The sequence below is a fragment of the Telmatherina bonti genome (assembly GCF_933228915.1).
Source record: "Telmatherina bonti genome assembly, chromosome: 1".
In the NCBI taxonomy this organism is placed as follows: Eukaryota; Metazoa; Chordata; class Actinopteri; order Atheriniformes; family Telmatherinidae; genus Telmatherina; species Telmatherina bonti.
In genome coordinates this window covers 34,678,927-34,697,406 of record NC_136619.1, presented here as the reverse complement: position 1 = coordinate 34,697,406, position 18,480 = coordinate 34,678,927, and the positions used below count along the sequence as shown (strand labels likewise).

The 18,480-nt window shown below is 40.9% G+C and overlaps 1 protein-coding gene across 1 annotated transcript in view; it reads right to left on the bottom strand.

The window, feature by feature from the left end:
• Window positions 1–18,480, bottom strand: part of znf609b (zinc finger protein 609b) — a gene marked incomplete at its 5' end in the record, with an annotated part of 57,751 nt that overhangs the window by 13,566 nt on the left and 25,705 nt on the right. The window contains one exon of the mRNA XM_079254276.1: window positions 10,292–10,517. Within this exon, the coding sequence (XP_079110402.1) occupies window positions 10,292–10,517 (226 nt within the window). The remainder of the gene's footprint in view (window positions 1–10,291; window positions 10,518–18,480) is intronic.

Sequence of the window (18,480 nt, the reverse complement as noted above, 5' to 3'; positions counted from 1 at the left end):
AGGGGAATACCTCACCAGCAGGTCTGACAGGTAGCGAGGGGCCAGACCGCTCAGGCATTTAAAAACAAATAAAAGAATCTTAAAATCAATTCTGTAACGGACAGGGAGCCAGTGAAGGGAAGACAAAATTGGTGAAACATGGTCAGACTTTCGAGATCCAGTTAAAAGACGCGCTGCAGCGTTCTGCACCAGCTGCAGCCGTGCGAGAGAGGACTGACTGATCCCACAGTACAGGGCGTTACAATAGTCAAGCCGTGTAGTTACAAAAGCATGGATCAAAATTTCAAAATCATGTCTTGAGAGTGAGGACCTTATTTTTGCAAGCTGTCTCAGGTGGAAAAAACTTGCTTTCACCACAGCACTAATTTGTTTGTCCAATTTAAGTTCCTGATCCATTTTCACACCAAGATTGCAGACAGTAGGCTTAACAAACTGTGACAAGGATCCAAGGTTAACTGAGACAGCATCACCAACACTGCTAGGTCCAAGAAGAAGAACCTCTGTTTTTTTATCATTAAAATGCAAAAAATTTATTGACATCCAAATTTTAATTTCATCAATGCACTTTAAAAGTTCAGTGGCACTGAAGCTTTCTTGACGTTTGAGGGGAATGTAAATTTGGCTATCATCAGCATAAAGATGAAAAGACACACCAAGCCTTCGGAGAATAGACCCCAGCGGCGACAGATACAATGAAAAAAGGAGCGGACCAAGGATTGATCCTTGCGGCACGCCACAATTCAAGGGGACCGAGGATGAAGCTAAGTCACCCAATCTCACACAAAAACTCCTATCTGCTAAGTAGGAACGGAACCACTCCAAGGCAGCCCCGTGAATGCCCACTGTGTTCTCAAGTCGGCACAGTAGGATTTCATGATCCACTCAAGTGGAATTATCAAGTATGAATTCCTCACAAGGAAAAAATCCTGTAATTGACAACATCAAAGGACTATACTGAACTGGACCAACGTTTCTGATATGCATCATTTCAGTAGATAAAAAGATTAGTTTATGATTTTTGACAAGGCTGTGGAAATTTACTCTGTAAAGAGGGATGAAAATTAATCATTGCACCATGTGAGACATTACATAGTAAACATACTGTAAAGAAAAAGTACTTTTTGCTCACTTTGTGAAAGAATCATCTGAGGTGAGAATGAATGTCAATTGAACAATTTCTCATCTCTAAAGCTAGATGTCAAAGATTGCTGGTGGGCTTTTTGACTAGAGTAATTAGAGTTTTAACGCTTTTTTTTTTTTTTTACCCCACTACAAGTGAAGATAAAAACCAGATGTAAGCGGATTTTTATCCAGTATAGGAGCTCGAGATAACTCTCCATGTATAATGACTTGTTTACACACAGGAAGTTACATATGAGTGTTTGTGTCGGCCATGGTTCCTCTCTACACTCAAAGGATTTCTGTCAGGGGAAGAAACAGACTGAAGTTCAAAGATCAAAAAATAAAACTTGTTCTGTGGTGCAGCAGTTCACTTGGGATTTGTTTGCTAGGGGAGGGTTGCAGTGGGGTGAGAGTAAAGGGTCAGACTGATTTGAAGCAAACCTGGTTCTCTGGACTCTGCCCTCCCCCCTCTCTTCTTTTGTTAGCCTTAATAAGGTCACTCAGGACGGTTGAATGAAGCTCACATTCATGAGAGGAACTGGCCTGTAATTTTCACACTCACTTCCTCCAGGTTCTGTTGGCCAACAAATGGCAGCCCCACTTAGACCCTTTCATACTTCTATGAGATTATATTTAGAAGAGGATAATGAAAGGAGAAAATGAAGTCAGGAGTAGCATGTCTGCTGCATGGGTGACTGCCATGTCCTGCCCTAAGCCGCCCCTCCTCCCCACTTAACATTTCATCGGGTTGCAAAGGGACCAAAATATCAGGTCCTCTGCTGCTGGTGAAATCCATGAGGGCCACGAGTTCACTGGCTGACCTCTGCTCTGCTCCAACTCAACAGGAATCCAAAGAGGTTAATGGCATTTTCACTGACTGACCTTGGCAAAATGCCTCTGTTATCTTTGAAAATGGGAGCGCACTTCTCTGTAATAATTGGTTGTGACACCGTGCGACTTGCAAAATATCACATTAAAGGCTTCTATTTGTCTTTATATGCGAGATAGATTTCTGATTTAGACAAGGCAAGCCTGAAAAAAAACATCCACTTGTGTGAACAATTACCAGCTCTTGCAATTATCACCTTTTGAACATTGTCAGATACTAATGTAATTATTGACAGACCCTCTATGAATGCTGCTAAAAAAAAACCAAAAAAAAAAACCAGCTCTTTTTCCCTCTATTCCCAGTTTTCTGTGCTATAAAAGCAATTATCATCAAGGCTGCATGTTGACAAGAAAGTGAGAAAAATGGAAAGAAAAAAAAAAAAGTGTCTGTATTCATTACAGAAGATAAAAGATAGCTGGGTGCTGCCGTGCGCAACAACTGTAACCTTGACAAATGAAGCGTTTGCACACACAAGAGTTGAGGCACGTTTCCATTTTATCTGTTATTCTGAACTTGTGGTGTATAAAACAAAGTTGAACTTGTCCGGCTATGTCAGTGTCAAAATACAAAGTCCTCAGACTGACCTTTATTTTAAATGTTGGGCAGACAGCAATTTAGAAAACTGCATGAGTCACAGCAGAACTGGATGTGGAGGTTATACACAGTAATGTAGTACTGGCAGCGTTTTTAAAAACCCCAAGGGAAGCAGTGCTCCAGTTTGAAAGCTCCTGTGTTGAGCTGTGTTTGGTCTCATGCGATTATTCTACCTGGACAAGCAGGGGCCACAAAAACATCTTATGTAATAGAATAGTGCATATTCTATAGAATGAAATTCCTTCATCAGCAGCTGGTTTCAATGACTTTCAATCCTACTGGTTGCTTTAATTCGATATTTGTTTCTAAATGGTTGGCTTCCAGCCGAGGATGTGAGCCGTCAGCTCCGAGTAGCTTTAGGCTGAGCTAAAACATGGCTGACTTTCCGGAAACAGCCATAGAAGAAACTGTGATTTAAAACAAATACTGAAGTGTGTGTATTCACTGCCGACACTCACATTCCAGTTTCTCCACTCTTAATCACTGGAAGTTTACTTTAAAATCTCAAGCGATCGATGTGTGTAACACACCAAGCAGTTCGGTTTCGGTCTGGCCATGTCCTCCACTAGCTAAAACGTAAAGCTCGAGACCATGTTAGACTGAGGTAATGCGCTAGGTTAGGATCATGTCTATCCAAATTGCAAGATATGTATTTTTATACATAATCAATCGGAATAGCTTTCTTGTTTCAGAATTGAATTTTGATCCTGATGATCAACTCATAATCATGCATTTGGTATGTTTACATGCAGCAGCTTTGTTATGATCAAGCTATAATTCAAATACTTGTGTCCATGTAAACATGGTTACTAGGGCTGTGACGATTTTTTGGGTGCCAATTCGATTTAAAACGCTATTCTCACAATTCTTCGATATTGCTAATTTTTGTAGATTAAAAAAAAAAAAAAAATGTATAAAACTTTTTTTTTTTGCTCGTCATTTTTCTTGATTTCAATTGGGAAAAACAACATAGTTGCCAGATCATCATTCTTCTGCTATAATGCCAAAGAAGACAAGTTAAAAGATCAATAAAAACAATAAAAATGACAAAAAATTTTAAATGGATTACATTTATTTATTTGAAAATAAAAAAAATTTTAATTATGAAGCAAAAAACCCCCGATATTCGATTTTTCTATTCGATTTTCCCACCCCTAATGGTTACAGTGAAAAACATCTACACTTACAACATGCTTGCATGAAGGTGTTTCTTCATGGGTAAACACAACCCAGCTTGATGGTTGTGGTCACCAGTTCAGGCATGGTTGGTTTGGTTTTTGTAATGCCATCAAGACACCAAAATGTGAAGTCTTGAGAAGCTATGAACACATCATTTAAAAAAAAAAAACCAAACAAAAAAAAAAAAACACAGCATGACTTATCAGGCTAACCAGCTGACTGAGGTCCAGCATGCCAGCACAGATTTAATTTTCAACCAAAAAGTGGTACGTTCTGCTAAATATTTGCTTAAATGTAGAAACAAGATGATCCCAGCTGTCAGCTTACACAAGAAGAGATGCACTCATTTTCACTGTAGACAGGAAGGTAAAAGAAAAACTCAGTTTTGCTGTAACACAATAGCTTAACTGTACAGCTGCCATTCTCTCAGGTCAATGACCATGAAAATGCAACTGATCAATCCTAACAAAGTGCTGCCCAAAAGCACTACATTCCAAGTCCAGAACAAGGACATGAAAATGAAGATTGTTTAAAAAAAAAAAAAAAAAAAAAAAAAAAACACAAGTAAACACACAGACCTTAGTTTAAGAGGAGAAAAGAGAGACTACTGAGGCTTGGAGCTGGGTTGACAGTGTGTTCCAACGAGCCACATCTAAAAAGTTCAGGCTACATTCTGGCTTTTGAAAAGAAAAAAAAAAAAGGGGGTAAAAGTGTGAAGTCACCCTCACTGACAAGAAATAACAGCCTGTGAGAAGGTCAGCTCTCTCATACCATTGAGGCAATGGAAGGGAGCATTAGTATGCCTTCTACACCGTCCCGCATTATCAGCTGCATGCAGCAGTTTCTTCCAACACAGAAATCTGCTCACGCACATACAGAGGAAGTACATGAAAAAAAACAACAACCCTGCAGTCTGTCATTTTAGTTATGACCAAAAAATAAATATTTGACATTTCTACCAGCTGTATGCATACTTATTCCTGTAAATCATTTGCACTGAGGCAGGGAGCAGTTTCCTTAAATGTCATGTGGGTAAATCTACAATCTCTTGTTAAAACAACCCCTCTGGTGTTTCTGCTTAAAGGAGATGGTGCCGAGATTAAGGGACGGCTCTGCCAAAGGCGCATTAGTCGCCCTGTCTTTGACTTCTATATAGAAAACATGATATCTTGTGACAACCGCTGGCAAAGTCGGCAATTCCTTCAGGCATATGATTTATATTTCAAGACTGTTTAAGTGCTTGGAAAAAAAATGCAGTTGTCAACTGGGAAGAATGGGGACCAGTGTCTCCTTTATGAGATTTTTCATTCCAGCGCCATCTTGCCAACACCACCACAGGGACTGAATGTGTGACTAACAAATCAAGCTTTCTCCCCGAGGAACAATGATCCTTCATTATCTGAACATTTAAGATTGTCATTTCAGCTGCATTTAGGGAGGTAAAGACTTCGCTTGCTGGAAAGAAACATGGCTGAGTAACTGGAAAATAAAAAATCCACATTGTGAGGATTTAACAAAAAAAAAAAAAGAAAAAGAAAAAAGTGGCATCACTTTTGCTCTTTTCTTGAACATCCGTCCTCCTCGGTGAACAGAAATTGGTCTCCTGTGATTGATTTTTCACTCAGTCTTCTCCTCGCTCATTGGCCTGGCCGACAGCTACAAGCCTCCTGACAACGCTCGCTCTAATTTCAAGGACAGTTTCTACAGCAAGTTCACAGAAAGCAGTCACCGCTCGCCTCTGTAAAAACATTTCAATGAGGCCACTGACAGGTGGTCTTCAAAGGAGCAAGGAAGCATAACTTGCAAGTGAGTTACAGAGCCAAGTACTCCTTTCATACAGTATTCTCCTCCTCAGTACTCTGACAGGGTTGAAGAAACAGAGAGGTTGGGAAAAAAAAACCTCAAATGTTTATAGAGGAATATCCGTTTCACACTGACCTCTTGTCTTTGCAGATGCCAAACAGCTTTTAACTTGTGTGCTAAAGCTCATACTTGTGATGTTGCCGTGATCTGTGTTGCATAAATAATCCATGAGACAAACATTTATCACAAACAGCCTGTATTATTTATCTATTTAAGAGCTTAAGAAGCAGTGGAACCTGCTTGGGGAATAGCCTGCTGTGAACTGGAGGATGTGTGTGTGTGTGTGTGTGTGTGTGTGTGTCACTGGCATGGTGCTGCAGTGTTTGGCTAAAGGGGCCCCCTCTGTGTTCCCTCTGCCCTGGAGCAGGAGCCAAGGCGTTCTGGGCTGCGTTTCAAGAGTAATAAACTTCTCCTGCATTTCGGAGATGGCATTTGGAGGTATCAGCATGCTAAGCCTGGCCTGGGAGGGGTTGGCCCATCGTTCTGCCGACACGACCCTGGGAGCTGCCACTGCTTCGTCTGTGCTGAGGGGATTTGTGTCAGCGCCGGGCCTTAAAATACCACAGATCTAACCCCCACCTCCTCCTCCTATCTATGCTTCACTTACCCCCTGACTGACAGTGTGACACTTTTTTCTCCTACACAGGTCTACATGCATCACATTATCCATTTTTTAAAAGATATGCGGGTTATTTTGTTCATTCAGAGAGCCTGTGATTCATGCAGGCTTCTATTTAAATCTTGTTGTTATCCAGATTTGGCAACATCTGTGCTCAAAGCCACAGATTGCTGGGGATGAAATATTTATTTATCCTCATCAGCCAAGAATCTTGTCAGCTCTGACCAAAGGTGCAGCAGCTTCTGAGATCGCTTTTTGTTATTTGTTGCTGGCTTCTTCCTCATCTGTTTCCCTCCCTGGCACTCGGCGAGTCGGGTGAGGCGCAGACAATTACTGGGAGCCTGTTGTTCATTTACTCCCACAAAGCCGAAAGGCGGAGGTGATGAAGCAGCTGTTGGTTGGCATGCTAAATGATACGCGCACACATAGTGCTTAAATGCCTAAACAACACTGTATGAGACATGTCATGAGGAGAGGTGGGGGACTGCTTAACTTCAGTGCTAATCAGGATGCCTCTACGATGTCTTTGGGGCCTCAGCTTGTTGTGCTTCCCTGGTCGTCTGAGTGGATTTACTTGAGTTGCTTCTCATTTGTTCAGTTGCCACTCAGTGTGAGATTTCTACGTTTATAAACCTCTTAGGGCACAGCAGATGAGAAGTGTTGTGTGATGCAAACAGCAACGAGATCTTTTTAAATAAAAAAAAAAAAAGGGGGGAGAAAAAAACCCCAAAAACACCCAGTGAGTTTTTCGGTCTCGCACCATTAAAATGATGTGAAAGGATTACAGTGCACATCTTTGTGCTGTTAAATGTAGTGTGCAAAATGGAATACAATGGACGGGATTGAGAACGGCTTACTGCAAAAACCCGTCCAGTGGCACTTTTGTCTCCAAACAACACTGATTTTACTGTTTATGTGACACCTAAAACGGAAGATTACATCCCTCGTAAAAATTCAGAGACGGCATGACACACTTGATCTTAATAAAAACAGCCCAGTGAAATCTAGTTTTGTCTGGAGCCAACGAGCTGCTGTGTCACACAGGAACATCCTGAGCCATTTTCATAACTGCAGTTTTTAAACATTTTAGCTTCACTCTTATATTAAGCTTAAACTGTAGCAGACTTTAAAAACGCTTTTTAAAAGAAATGGTGCATTTCTATTGCTTGGCTTTGAGTTAATAACCTGAGCTGCACAGTGTGTTTGGAAGGTGGACATGCAACAGTGTTATTACATGAAAGGTACAGTGGTCACTACACAGAAACACAACAAACATCTGTATTTCTTATTACAAATTACTTGAAATTTGTTGGGTTTTTTAATATAATTTTCCAATTAATCCACGGTCATGGTAGGTTTACTATATACAAGGTAGAGTTGTCAACCTTTGCCAGATTTTTTCTGTAGCCTTTGCTGATCATGGGAGTCGGAGCCGCTGATGGTTCATATATAGTATGATAAACCCATTTAACAAACATGCAGGTTTGCGATACAATGCAACAAACAATGCTTTGTGTATGTTAGCACCAAGCTACCCATGCATAAAGGTAGCCAGTTAATGCAGGGATATTCAAAATCAGTCCTTAAGGGTTGTTGTCCTGCAGCCCTGCTCCAACGCACTTGGCTCACATTAAATGGATCCAACAGCCGATGAAATTCTGCACAAGGACCGATTCATTTGAGTCCAGTGTGTTAAAGCTGGAATAAATGGAAAACCTACAGAATTGTGGTTCTTAAGGACCGGAGCTGGACACCCCTGAGTTCATTTAAAATGATCATTTTAACTTAAAAGTGACAGTATGACGTTTTGTCTCTTTATTTCCATAGAAACAACACCCTGCACCCTGATTTGCCTGTAATATATTAATTGGCTTTGTTTGCTCAGGCATTTGCTGACACTTTATATATATATTTTTTTTTTTAAAAACTGCTTAACATTAATAAATTAATTCTTTTAGGGCTAGCTTTACCTGCAACAATTTTTTTTCTTTTTTTAAATGAACAAGTTTCATGAGAGAACTTTTTCTTGCTTCAATGGTCTTTGGCTTTTCATGTTCCTCTTATTTGCACACTGTCAGCATCTATTGTTAACACTACAACTTATAAATATCCTCACGTATTGTCAACAACTTGCAGCGACAGAAACCAATTATTAAAATTAGTTTGTTTAAACGAGATCCAGATAAAGACGGCAGTCGCATATACTACATTTATTTGATATGGAAATTTGAAAATGACCGTCTACTGCTGCACCAAAACCTCAAGTAGTACTTCAAAGGAAAACTATGTCCAGTTTATATAGAAATGGGAAGTTTTAAATATAATTGTTCTTTCATGGTATCGACAGTGTTTATTCTTTCTAAATAAAATAGCCGAACCCTGAACTGAACACCTAAATGTGACTTTTTCCATCAACCTCTTCGCGAAACATTTCAAATCAAGTATAAAAACATTGAAAAAGGACCTACATCTGCCTGACAAGTTCTCTGAGATAAAAAACAGAGCAGCCTTCGGTGAGTGCAGTTGTAATCTTACCCCACTGATCTGAAAAGCTCTGACAGCCATAACAACCTGTATGCTACACCTGCAGAGTGCCCCCCACTTACTCTTCTTGCACCCCCCTCCCCCCTTTTCCGTCCACCTCACCACTTTTAAAACCACTCTAAAGCACCCATCATCCTCCTCCCTACCGAGCCAGACAGCGCAGAATCAGAGGAAAACACAGCTCCACCAGACCAAACCACTACCTCTTAACGCCCAAATACCAGCTTGTGTGTGCAGGCAAAGGGCAGACTTGGTTGGGAAAAGGGAAGGGGTTGGGTGGGGGTAGGGTAAGAGGGAAGCTCAATCACTCTGTGGGAGGCAGAGAATGAGGGAGCACAACATAGTCCTGGTGTTGGCTCTCAGCCATGTTTGTGTCACTAACAGAAGTGGCCTTGTCTACCACAACCCAGCCCTCCACCCCCTGCCTCTACCCCTCACCATGCACTCACTCTCTCCCAGTTTGCCTGGAAACAGAGTCAAGAGGTGACTGGCTGGATGCTTGGTAACAGAAAAGAACTGCAATACAGAGAAGAACAGGAGGAATCAGACAGCTCAGAGCTGGAGCAAAAATCAAAATAAGGAAAGAGGGGGGGAGGGGGCACCCGGTGGCAGGGACCGTGCTTTGCGAATGTTGATGAGGCAGGGACCTTTTTTTTCCTTCCCCTGTTTAGTTCTTCAAAATGAACCAACAAGCAGCACAGTGGATGTGTGGGCGATTTGTACTCAGCATGCCCGCAGAGCGACAGAGCGCAAGCTGCTTTGAAGATTCACTATTTGCATTATTTCACATACACAACAGGAAAAAAAAGGGGGGTCGTTTTTCAGATCCTGCAGAAACTGATAGTGATACATCTTTAAATTAAATAAGCTGAACGTGCTTTCGATCAAAGAGGGGAAAACTGAGTGCCTAAGATTTCACTCGGACTGCATTGCAGGAGATGAGCCAACTCTATTCCCTACTGGCAGATTAGCAAAAAAAAAAGTGCTTTGTTATGAGGCATGATGTTGTTGAGCAGATATCTCTGTGAAACAAATTCCCAACTGAGAACTCCCAAGCAAAAAAAAAAAAAAAACAACCAAAAAAAACCCCAAAAACAAATCAAGGCCACCTAAGAACTAGCTGCCAACTGCTATTCTTCTTGGCAAAATTATGCAGCATGTGTGCTGTTCAAGCACAAATTGGTACCACCATCATTTCCTGAGGCAATCTGAGTATATCCAATTATATTTTAGCTGGCAAAAAAATGTATGCTAATGAAGGCAAGATGATGATTTTTTAAACGACACAGGCTTAAATAAAGCCTTGCAAAAAAACTTCTTTGATGTCTTAACCACACAACCACACTGACAATGTACATAAAGGGAAAAACTCCAACTACACCATATGTTCCAACTCTATTCCTTTTGTGCTGAAATCCTGGACTCGTATGTTTCACACAGAAAAAGATTTTCTAAACAGCATGTCAAACCGCTTCTCTTACCATCCTCGGTTTCCTGCCACACGATGCCTTCGAGGTTGACGCTGGTACCGGGCTCGCAGGGTCCCAAGCACTCAGGTTCAGTCGCCAGGGCCACGTCGGATGTGTTCACAGCCACACTGCGTGTGCGCACCATTATCTGTTCACATGGTGAGGCAATGTCACTGTTGCCTACTGTGGCCAGGAGGTGGAGGGGGGGAGGAGCTGGCGTGGAGACAGGAGATTCCATCTGTGAAGGACGAAGGAGAGAGGGATGAGAATGAAAGAAAACACAAGACCGTTCCGATCCTCTTTATGAACATGACAAGAGTCGACGCTGAGATTCAGCCAACGGATGCCACAACGAGAGGAAGTGAACCCAACGCTGAGCACATGAGAGACTTTCTGGTATTTCAGTGGCCCCTGAAAGCTCTCTCCCCCCCCCCCCCAACAGAGAAAGGCCAATGCAGCAGTTAGTGCTGCAGTGTACAATTTTGTCTATCCTCAACCTTTCTCTGCAACCTTAGAGGTGGCTAGAAGGCAGAGAGGGAATGTGAACTACCCCGACTTCCCCTGTGGAGGGACAGAATTAGATATGCAGGGTCGGCCAAACAATCCCTCCCCCAGTTTTTCCTCGCTAGCACACAGCAGAGTGAGATCCATGACACTAAATCATCTCACAGACTTATCACTCATTAATTCCCTCAATTAAAGAGCTAGTTGTGGTAAGGGAGCGAGCTGCTGAGGGTCAGTAATTGATTTCACCTGTTCTGACACATTGTGACAGCAATGAGGTTATGTGGAAAATAAAAAGGACAGCCAAGGAAGGAGGCAATGTGAGCAACTCGGGGCGGGAGGGCACAAGAGAGAACTGGAGGCAGAAAAAGCATGTAGGTGGAGGAGAGATGGGAAGAGGAGTGCTCATGCTGATTTAAGGTCCACAATGACACCAGGCTTAGTGCTCTTTATTCAAGACAGTCGGCATTAAAACGCTCCCAATCATCAGCACTGAACTGCAGGAGGAATGCCACGGTGCAGCCAACAACGCACATTTATTAATTGGGCATAAACCACTCAGTGTTGTGGAATACACTGCCAGTGCTGGATCCAATTAAGCTCAGAAGACAAAACAACAACTGACACATTGGATTATAAGCTTGTTACGCTTTTAAATAATTGTTCTAATCTCCTCACTGTTCCAAACTGTGTATGATGTGGTGAACTAAAATCACTTCTTGCTGAAAAATACGGAGGTCAGAACAATGTAGGGCACTTTGGTGCAGAATCAAATGCCTAAAACGTTAAATATACTTTATCCGTCCTAATGCCTCTGCTGGCAGCCTTACTGGATGTTGTGAGAGAAAATCTCTCCCCATGAGATGATCACTCAACTTTTACTAAAAGAACTGGCAGGGAAATCAGATTTGTGGTGCTCAGACAATAAATCTAGCCTTTTTTCGTCAAGTATCTTCAAAAATCAATGCATGGATCTATCTAGTGCTGCTGCTAAGGCTATGGCAACACACTAGTAGGTAATTACTACATAACATACAAATCGTATTATTACGTGGGTTTTGTTCATCTCCACCACCCAATAAAACAAGAGAAAATACAAATGTCAATATTTAAAGTCAGTTGAACATTTATGTGAAGAAAGATGCAAAAATCCTCAAGTTACAGCTACTTTAGGTCTTTTTTCAGTATGTTCAATTTTTATCAACATCAGTGATGCAGGGAACTTTGAAGGTTTTATTCATTCTTATTTAAAATATATAACTCAGTGTAAATAAACACTGACTTTCTTTTTTTTTCTGTATTATAAACATCAATCACAAAAATCTGAATCTGAGAACTGAGTGCTTTGAAAAACCAAACATTAGTCTTTGTTGGAACGTTATATTAGCTCAAAACTTGTCATCACAGAATCTGCAATTTATGGTTTACTGATACCAGCGAGGTTGGCCCGATTCTTCCCCTGCTCAGTGGAAGAGCAAATTAATGTGTCAAGAGCAAGAGAGTCGAGGCTAACAGCGTCGTAATCAGTATGTGTCAGTTTTCCATGCGTGACGTGGCCAAACCACAGGCTAGCTGAGCGAATGAGACGGGACAGGTAATCACCTGAGCTGTCACCGCACTGTTTCTGGACCACAGACAAAACCCACAACAACACTTCCTCCTGAGAGACAGCGAACGGTGAAATGTGCAAACACGTTCATTCAGAGCCTCCACCAAACAGGCTCAACAACTACTCAAACCATCTATGCTGACAATTTGGACGTCGTTTGTGACCAAAATGAGCCCACCTAATTACAGCCTAAAACTAATCTCCTTCCACATGATCAGACTTCTCTGTCAGCCATCTCGTTCTTTTGCTGACAACTTCCACATTTATTGCCGGACTCAGAAAAGGTGTTGGTTTGCCTCTGAGTCCATTATGTATTTGTAAAGATACAGTATCCAGTCTTGGACAACCATAGGGATGTCAGAGTTTTAGGTTGTCTTCATACTACTAGGATTTTACAATTATCATGATCATGTAATTTCACAACTCTATAAATGTGTAAAAACACATGAACACTCCCTGAAGTAAACCCATTTCAACGACATGCTCTGTCAACAAATAAATACTGCATATTAACTGCATTTCTTTCACAGAACACAAAGGAAAAAGGCCACAGGACTGCTACCTGGACCTGGGACACTTCTTTTTCTGAACAACATCATAACAATGTTTTTCAACATTTCTGTTGAACCCGAGTAGAAAAATTAGAAACAGAAAGATATAAATAAACAAACAACAAAAAAATCCAGCTAGCTTTGGTTTCCAGGTGTCCTTGACCAGAATATCTGCTGTTTGAAACAAACACTGAAAGAAGGAAAATAAGGAAACATTCCAACATGGCGCCTCTACAACTCGTGCAGGACGAGAAAGCAATCCAAGCAGCAAGATGTGGATGTGGTGCAACCTTGTTTTCACTGTGCAGACGTTGCAAAACATCTAATTGTGACACCCTGCATTACTTATGTTTATTTTCTATACATTATGGTTTTGCCCAAATCGCTGCAGTCAAGTCAGACTTAAAATGACAAGTGGCTAATTATAAGAACTGATCATTAATTAGGGGAAAATAGAGATTAAAAGTAAAGAAAGTAGTTCAAGGATTGTCCTGGTTTCTGAGTACAGTGCTGGTAACAGAAGCTTTTAAATCACTATACCATTTATAAACCATTATAAACCCTAAATGCCAATGATCCCAAGAGCAATGTTTTTCAAAATTCTTAAGATTAATTGTTTCCATTAATGAGCTGATGAATTTCACCATGATATCTTACATTTTCAAATTAAGTATAACCTTGCTGCGATGTGCTTTGACTTTTTCCACTCAATTTGTGTTACAAAGCAGGGGAAAGGGAATTATCTCAAGTTATAGAATTAAAATAATTAGAAGCCAGCCTGACGTTAAGACACACTAAAGCCAGCCGCTGATAAGGAAACGGTTCAAATGAATTAGTAGAACACCAAAAGAAATGGACCCAGTTTACAGCGTGCATGAAGAGTCTGCTGTATTTTTGTTTGTTACTGAACAAAAGGACTTTCAGTCTGGTGCTGCAGGGCGAACGCACGCACACATGCACAGTGAAATGCTTGACGTCTTGTTCGGGGTTTCAAAAAACCACAAGTAAAGAACTTGTCAGATTACAAGGCTTTACCCCAACGCTCAGTTGATGCCAAATTCCAAGATTTCTTCCCTACTTGCAAGACTTTACAGAAGGGTTCTGAAAACCACATTCCCTCAGTGTCACGCAATCTTTTTTTTCCTTTTTTTTTTTCTTTTTAACTGAAATCTTACGCCAGCTCCCTGAGAAAGCCACACTGGGGGAAAAAATAACGTTTAACGCGGTGACAAAAATCCTGTAAATCTTGGACTGGTGGTACATATAACTAGAGTGCTGACTGAGGGGGAACGCAGCCTGGATTATCAGTGATCACCTAATAGCTCAGCAGCAGCAGATGGATGCGTGTTGTACTTTTAACTGGACACGTCGACATCGGCTTTAACTTGTTTATTAGACTTGGGATTAAGAAACTGAGCACCGAGCTCAGATGAGGATTACGAAAAAGGATTGCGCCAAAGTGTCATACTGAGACACCTGTCTGGTTGTACTTGCGTGGCAGATGAAGAACCATTAACAGCAGGCCAAATGATGCCTTGAATCTATTACTCTATCCCACAATATAGTCAGATATGGGAAACTCGTAAGAAAAACAATAATGACTCACAACATTGCAGCTTGGCGATTTGAGCTGATTAATTTATTATTTCAGATCTAAAATCAATTCCACACAGCTTTTCTAAACAAACTCACAGACATCTGAACAAGAACATCTACACAGTAAATCTGGTCCATTAAAGCACTGTGTTGACAACTGAAGCTGAACAGAGATCATACAGCTCCCAAACATATAGAAACATTGCAAAAGAGTAAACACTTTTTTTGCATTTACGTGTCCTTGGACATGACGTAGGGGGTCGTGACCTGTTCGTTCCTGGTATTGATGGCGCGGTGTGGAACAAAAAAAACAGCAAATTTAAGAGCTTTAGAAAATAAAATTACGGAGAAAAGCTTAAAAAAGCTGTAGCAAATTCTCCACAGCAAGCAGAAAACCCCAAAATAACACTACGTGCCTACTTTGCATTAACCGCAGTCTTCATAAAATCTCGCGAGAATAACAAGATTTTACGAGGCTTGAGGCTAATGCGCTAAACACTGGTCAATGGAAACACCCGCAAATTGCAATTGTTGTCAAAATGTACAAATATCACTTTTATTTTGTGAAAAAATGTAATGGAAACGCAGCTAGTGTAATCCCAACATTCAGTGGCTAAGAAGATGCCACAGATACACAAGGAGGAGAAAAAGACAGCCAAGGTGGAGAAAGACACACAACATTAAAGCTATACGTGGAACCACTCAGTTTCACTTCACCTATTTCTAATAATCTTTTTTAATTACAGTTATGTTTTATTGGTCTTTGTATTGTATTATTAGTTATCACCATTAATGTTTTTTTCCACTGTCAACAATTGTTTTAAACTCCATCCTTACCTGCTACTTTATATTAAGGAACATGGGGAAAGAAACAACCACCAACTGCAAATGAAGCACTGAATGATTCCTTCACTGAAACATTTTAATATAGAAACTAAAAGACAATTTAGGGCAGCCTCAGGCCAGTTCTTGTTTTAAGGCTGATTAGAGGGCTGAAAGAACCCCAAAACATTTGTCTAGTTCAGTTTACGTTTATTTTAAAAAAAAAAAAAAAAAAACCCTATGCAGTGGATTAACTTTAATGCAATCTTGTCATGTGGAACACGGATCCAGTTTCTAAAATGGTCATGAGTCATCCGTAACAACAGACAGAGCTGAAATTATTCTTGCACACAAACCTCATGTTTAACATGGGTTTATAATAAATGTTCTGGTCATGGTTTACCCGTTTCTACAAGACTGCTGCTGCAGGTCACAGAGAATCATGTCTCCAGCAGCGGTTCAATGCGCATCACTGCTAAACCATGCAATCACATTTTTTCTGGGGCTTTTTTTCCTGTGTTTAGTGTCTGCAATAAGATGAGCACCATTTTTTTGCCTTCTCATTCTTTTCAAGGACCAGTTTGGTAGCTGGCCACAAAGCAACTTGAACAAAAATGTGATGTCCCATCAGATAATGAAAACAGGGTCAGTGAACTAACTGAAGATGTGGGTTACCATACTATCATTGGATTCTTTAATAAACATAAGAGGAATAACTGGGGAAACTAACGTTCTGGTGGTGGTTAGAACTAAACCAGCAAGTCTGTGAAATCTAAATAATTCACAGCAACAACACTGTACAAAAGTCACATTATGCTAACATGTGTAAGCATGCTTCAGGGCACTGGAGCATGTGGTTAACTCAACCTGTCTGTTAACATGCTTCTGTTGATCACTGAAGCGATAATAGATGCAAAATCACCTGTGAAATTTTTCATTTTCACTCCAACATTTGTTACAGTGTATAAACACTGAAAATGGTTGATCTACGGCAGATAATGTTGACAAATGTAAGAAATGTTTGTTTGCTCAAAGCTAAATTACAGGACATCATTATGATCTGCTTCATTGCTATATACCTCTTCTAACTGCAAAACTAAAGTCACAATTTAGATGTCTGAGTTGAATTAATGTTTATTGAATCGTAGCTAAGTGATAATCTGCCTGAAAATCTAAATGATGCAACTGTTTAATCATAAACAAGTTTGCACATTTGAGATTGATAAAAATATTTCCTAAAAAAAAGAAAGAAGAAAACATCTTTCTGGAAAAGAGAAATTAGAATTCTTTTTGACATGCAGCTGTTATAAAATACACCCTTCAAAACAATAATGATTATCCCAAATAATGATCAGTGGAAGTCAAAATCATGAACACGTGGAGGTCTGGATGTAGAACAAACGTAAAAAAAAGTGGAAAGATCAGATGATGGGATGACCCAACTTGTGTGGAAATTCCTCAAAACGATCTAAGAAGTTCAGTAATGTGTGTGGCCTCCATGAGCCTGTATGCACTCCCGACAACATCTGAGGGTGCTCCTGATGAGACAATGGATGTTCTCCTGAGGGATCTCCTCTCAGACCTAAGCCGGGGTATCAACCCCTGGCCTGCACAGTCTGTGGTGCAAAGTAATGGCAGTGAATGGAACAGGATATCGTGTCCCAGAGGTGCTCTATAGGATTTAGGTCTGGTGAACCGGCAGGCCAGTTTGGAGCATCAACGATCTTATCATACAGGAACTCCTAACACACACCAGCCACATGAGGCCGAGCATTACTATGCATCTGCGGGAACCTAGGTTCCACTGCAGTAGAATGTGGTCTGACAATGGGTCTAAGGACCTTATCGTGGTACCAAATGGGAGGTCTGGGTACCTCTGCCAAGCATTTGGAAGTCTGCAGCCCACTGAGGATATGCGTCTCCAGACAATCGCTGAGCCACTACAAAACGGGTCATGCCAGAAGATGCTGAAGGCAGCAGAATGTTCTCCATGGCATCTTTAGACTCCCTCACATATGCCCAAACAATCCTGGTGTTGTCTGGCAAAAGCCAATGAGGCAGCATGGTGTTAGGCTGTGAGCACAGGTCCCATTTTTGGACGTCAGGCCCTCATATCACCCTGATGAAGTCTGTTTCTGACTGTTCTTTCTGGTTAAACTGGTCTGGCTCATGGTACTGCCTCCTTCCTCTTCACACTGTGCTGTTAGACACAGCAAACCCTCTTGCCACAGCACACATTGTTGTGCCATCCTGGATGAGCTGTACTACCTGTGTAATTTCTGCAGGTTGCATACATCAGCCAGGGCACAAGCAAAGTGCAAACGTGATCAAAAATCAACCAGGGAAGAAGGAGACAGCACCCGGATCATGACCATTTTTTTATAGGGACTTAAGTTGCTGATTGCCTCTGATTTCCAATTTTGTCTCTGATCCACAATCATGGTTTCTTCCTCACTGGAACTGAATTGGGAGTGATTTTGAGTCACAAAATGATTATGTGTTCCCTTTTTTTCCCCTACAGTATATAAAGGAATCCTGCTTTGGTGCCCTTAGTTGGCAAAGTTTAATATTCCTGCTTCAATGATGTTGTTGGGACTCTTCAGCACACCCTGCACAAATCATTGGTGAGTTACTGATGGTGAAGGCCAGAAAAGATACTATTCTTGCACTTCTTTCTGGTTCTTATGGAGGATACCTTCAACACTATAGATTAAGAAATGTTTGAAAGGGACCAAAGCTCCTCAATCTGGCTGTCATAAAGAAAAATGTAAGAATTTGGAAGTTTATTCTACTGAAGTTTAAAGAACAGCTATGTGTGGATTTTAACCATTCCCGACAGCTGAGATATAGATTAGTGAAAGCACAAAAAAAGCTCATCATCATTATGAGACAAATGCAGATAAATGTTCAAGCTTAATGTAATTTAATAGCTACAACATTCAATGTTGCCTGGGGGGAGCGCACACACATACATACACAAAAAAGAAAGGATGTAAATATGACTGTTTCAAGTTGTGAATGCTTGGTGATTGTTTTCAAACACTGCACACTTCCTCTTCTTAAACCACACTGTCATTTTCTTTGAAGCTCAGAGTAATCACAGACAGAGAGAGGAAAAT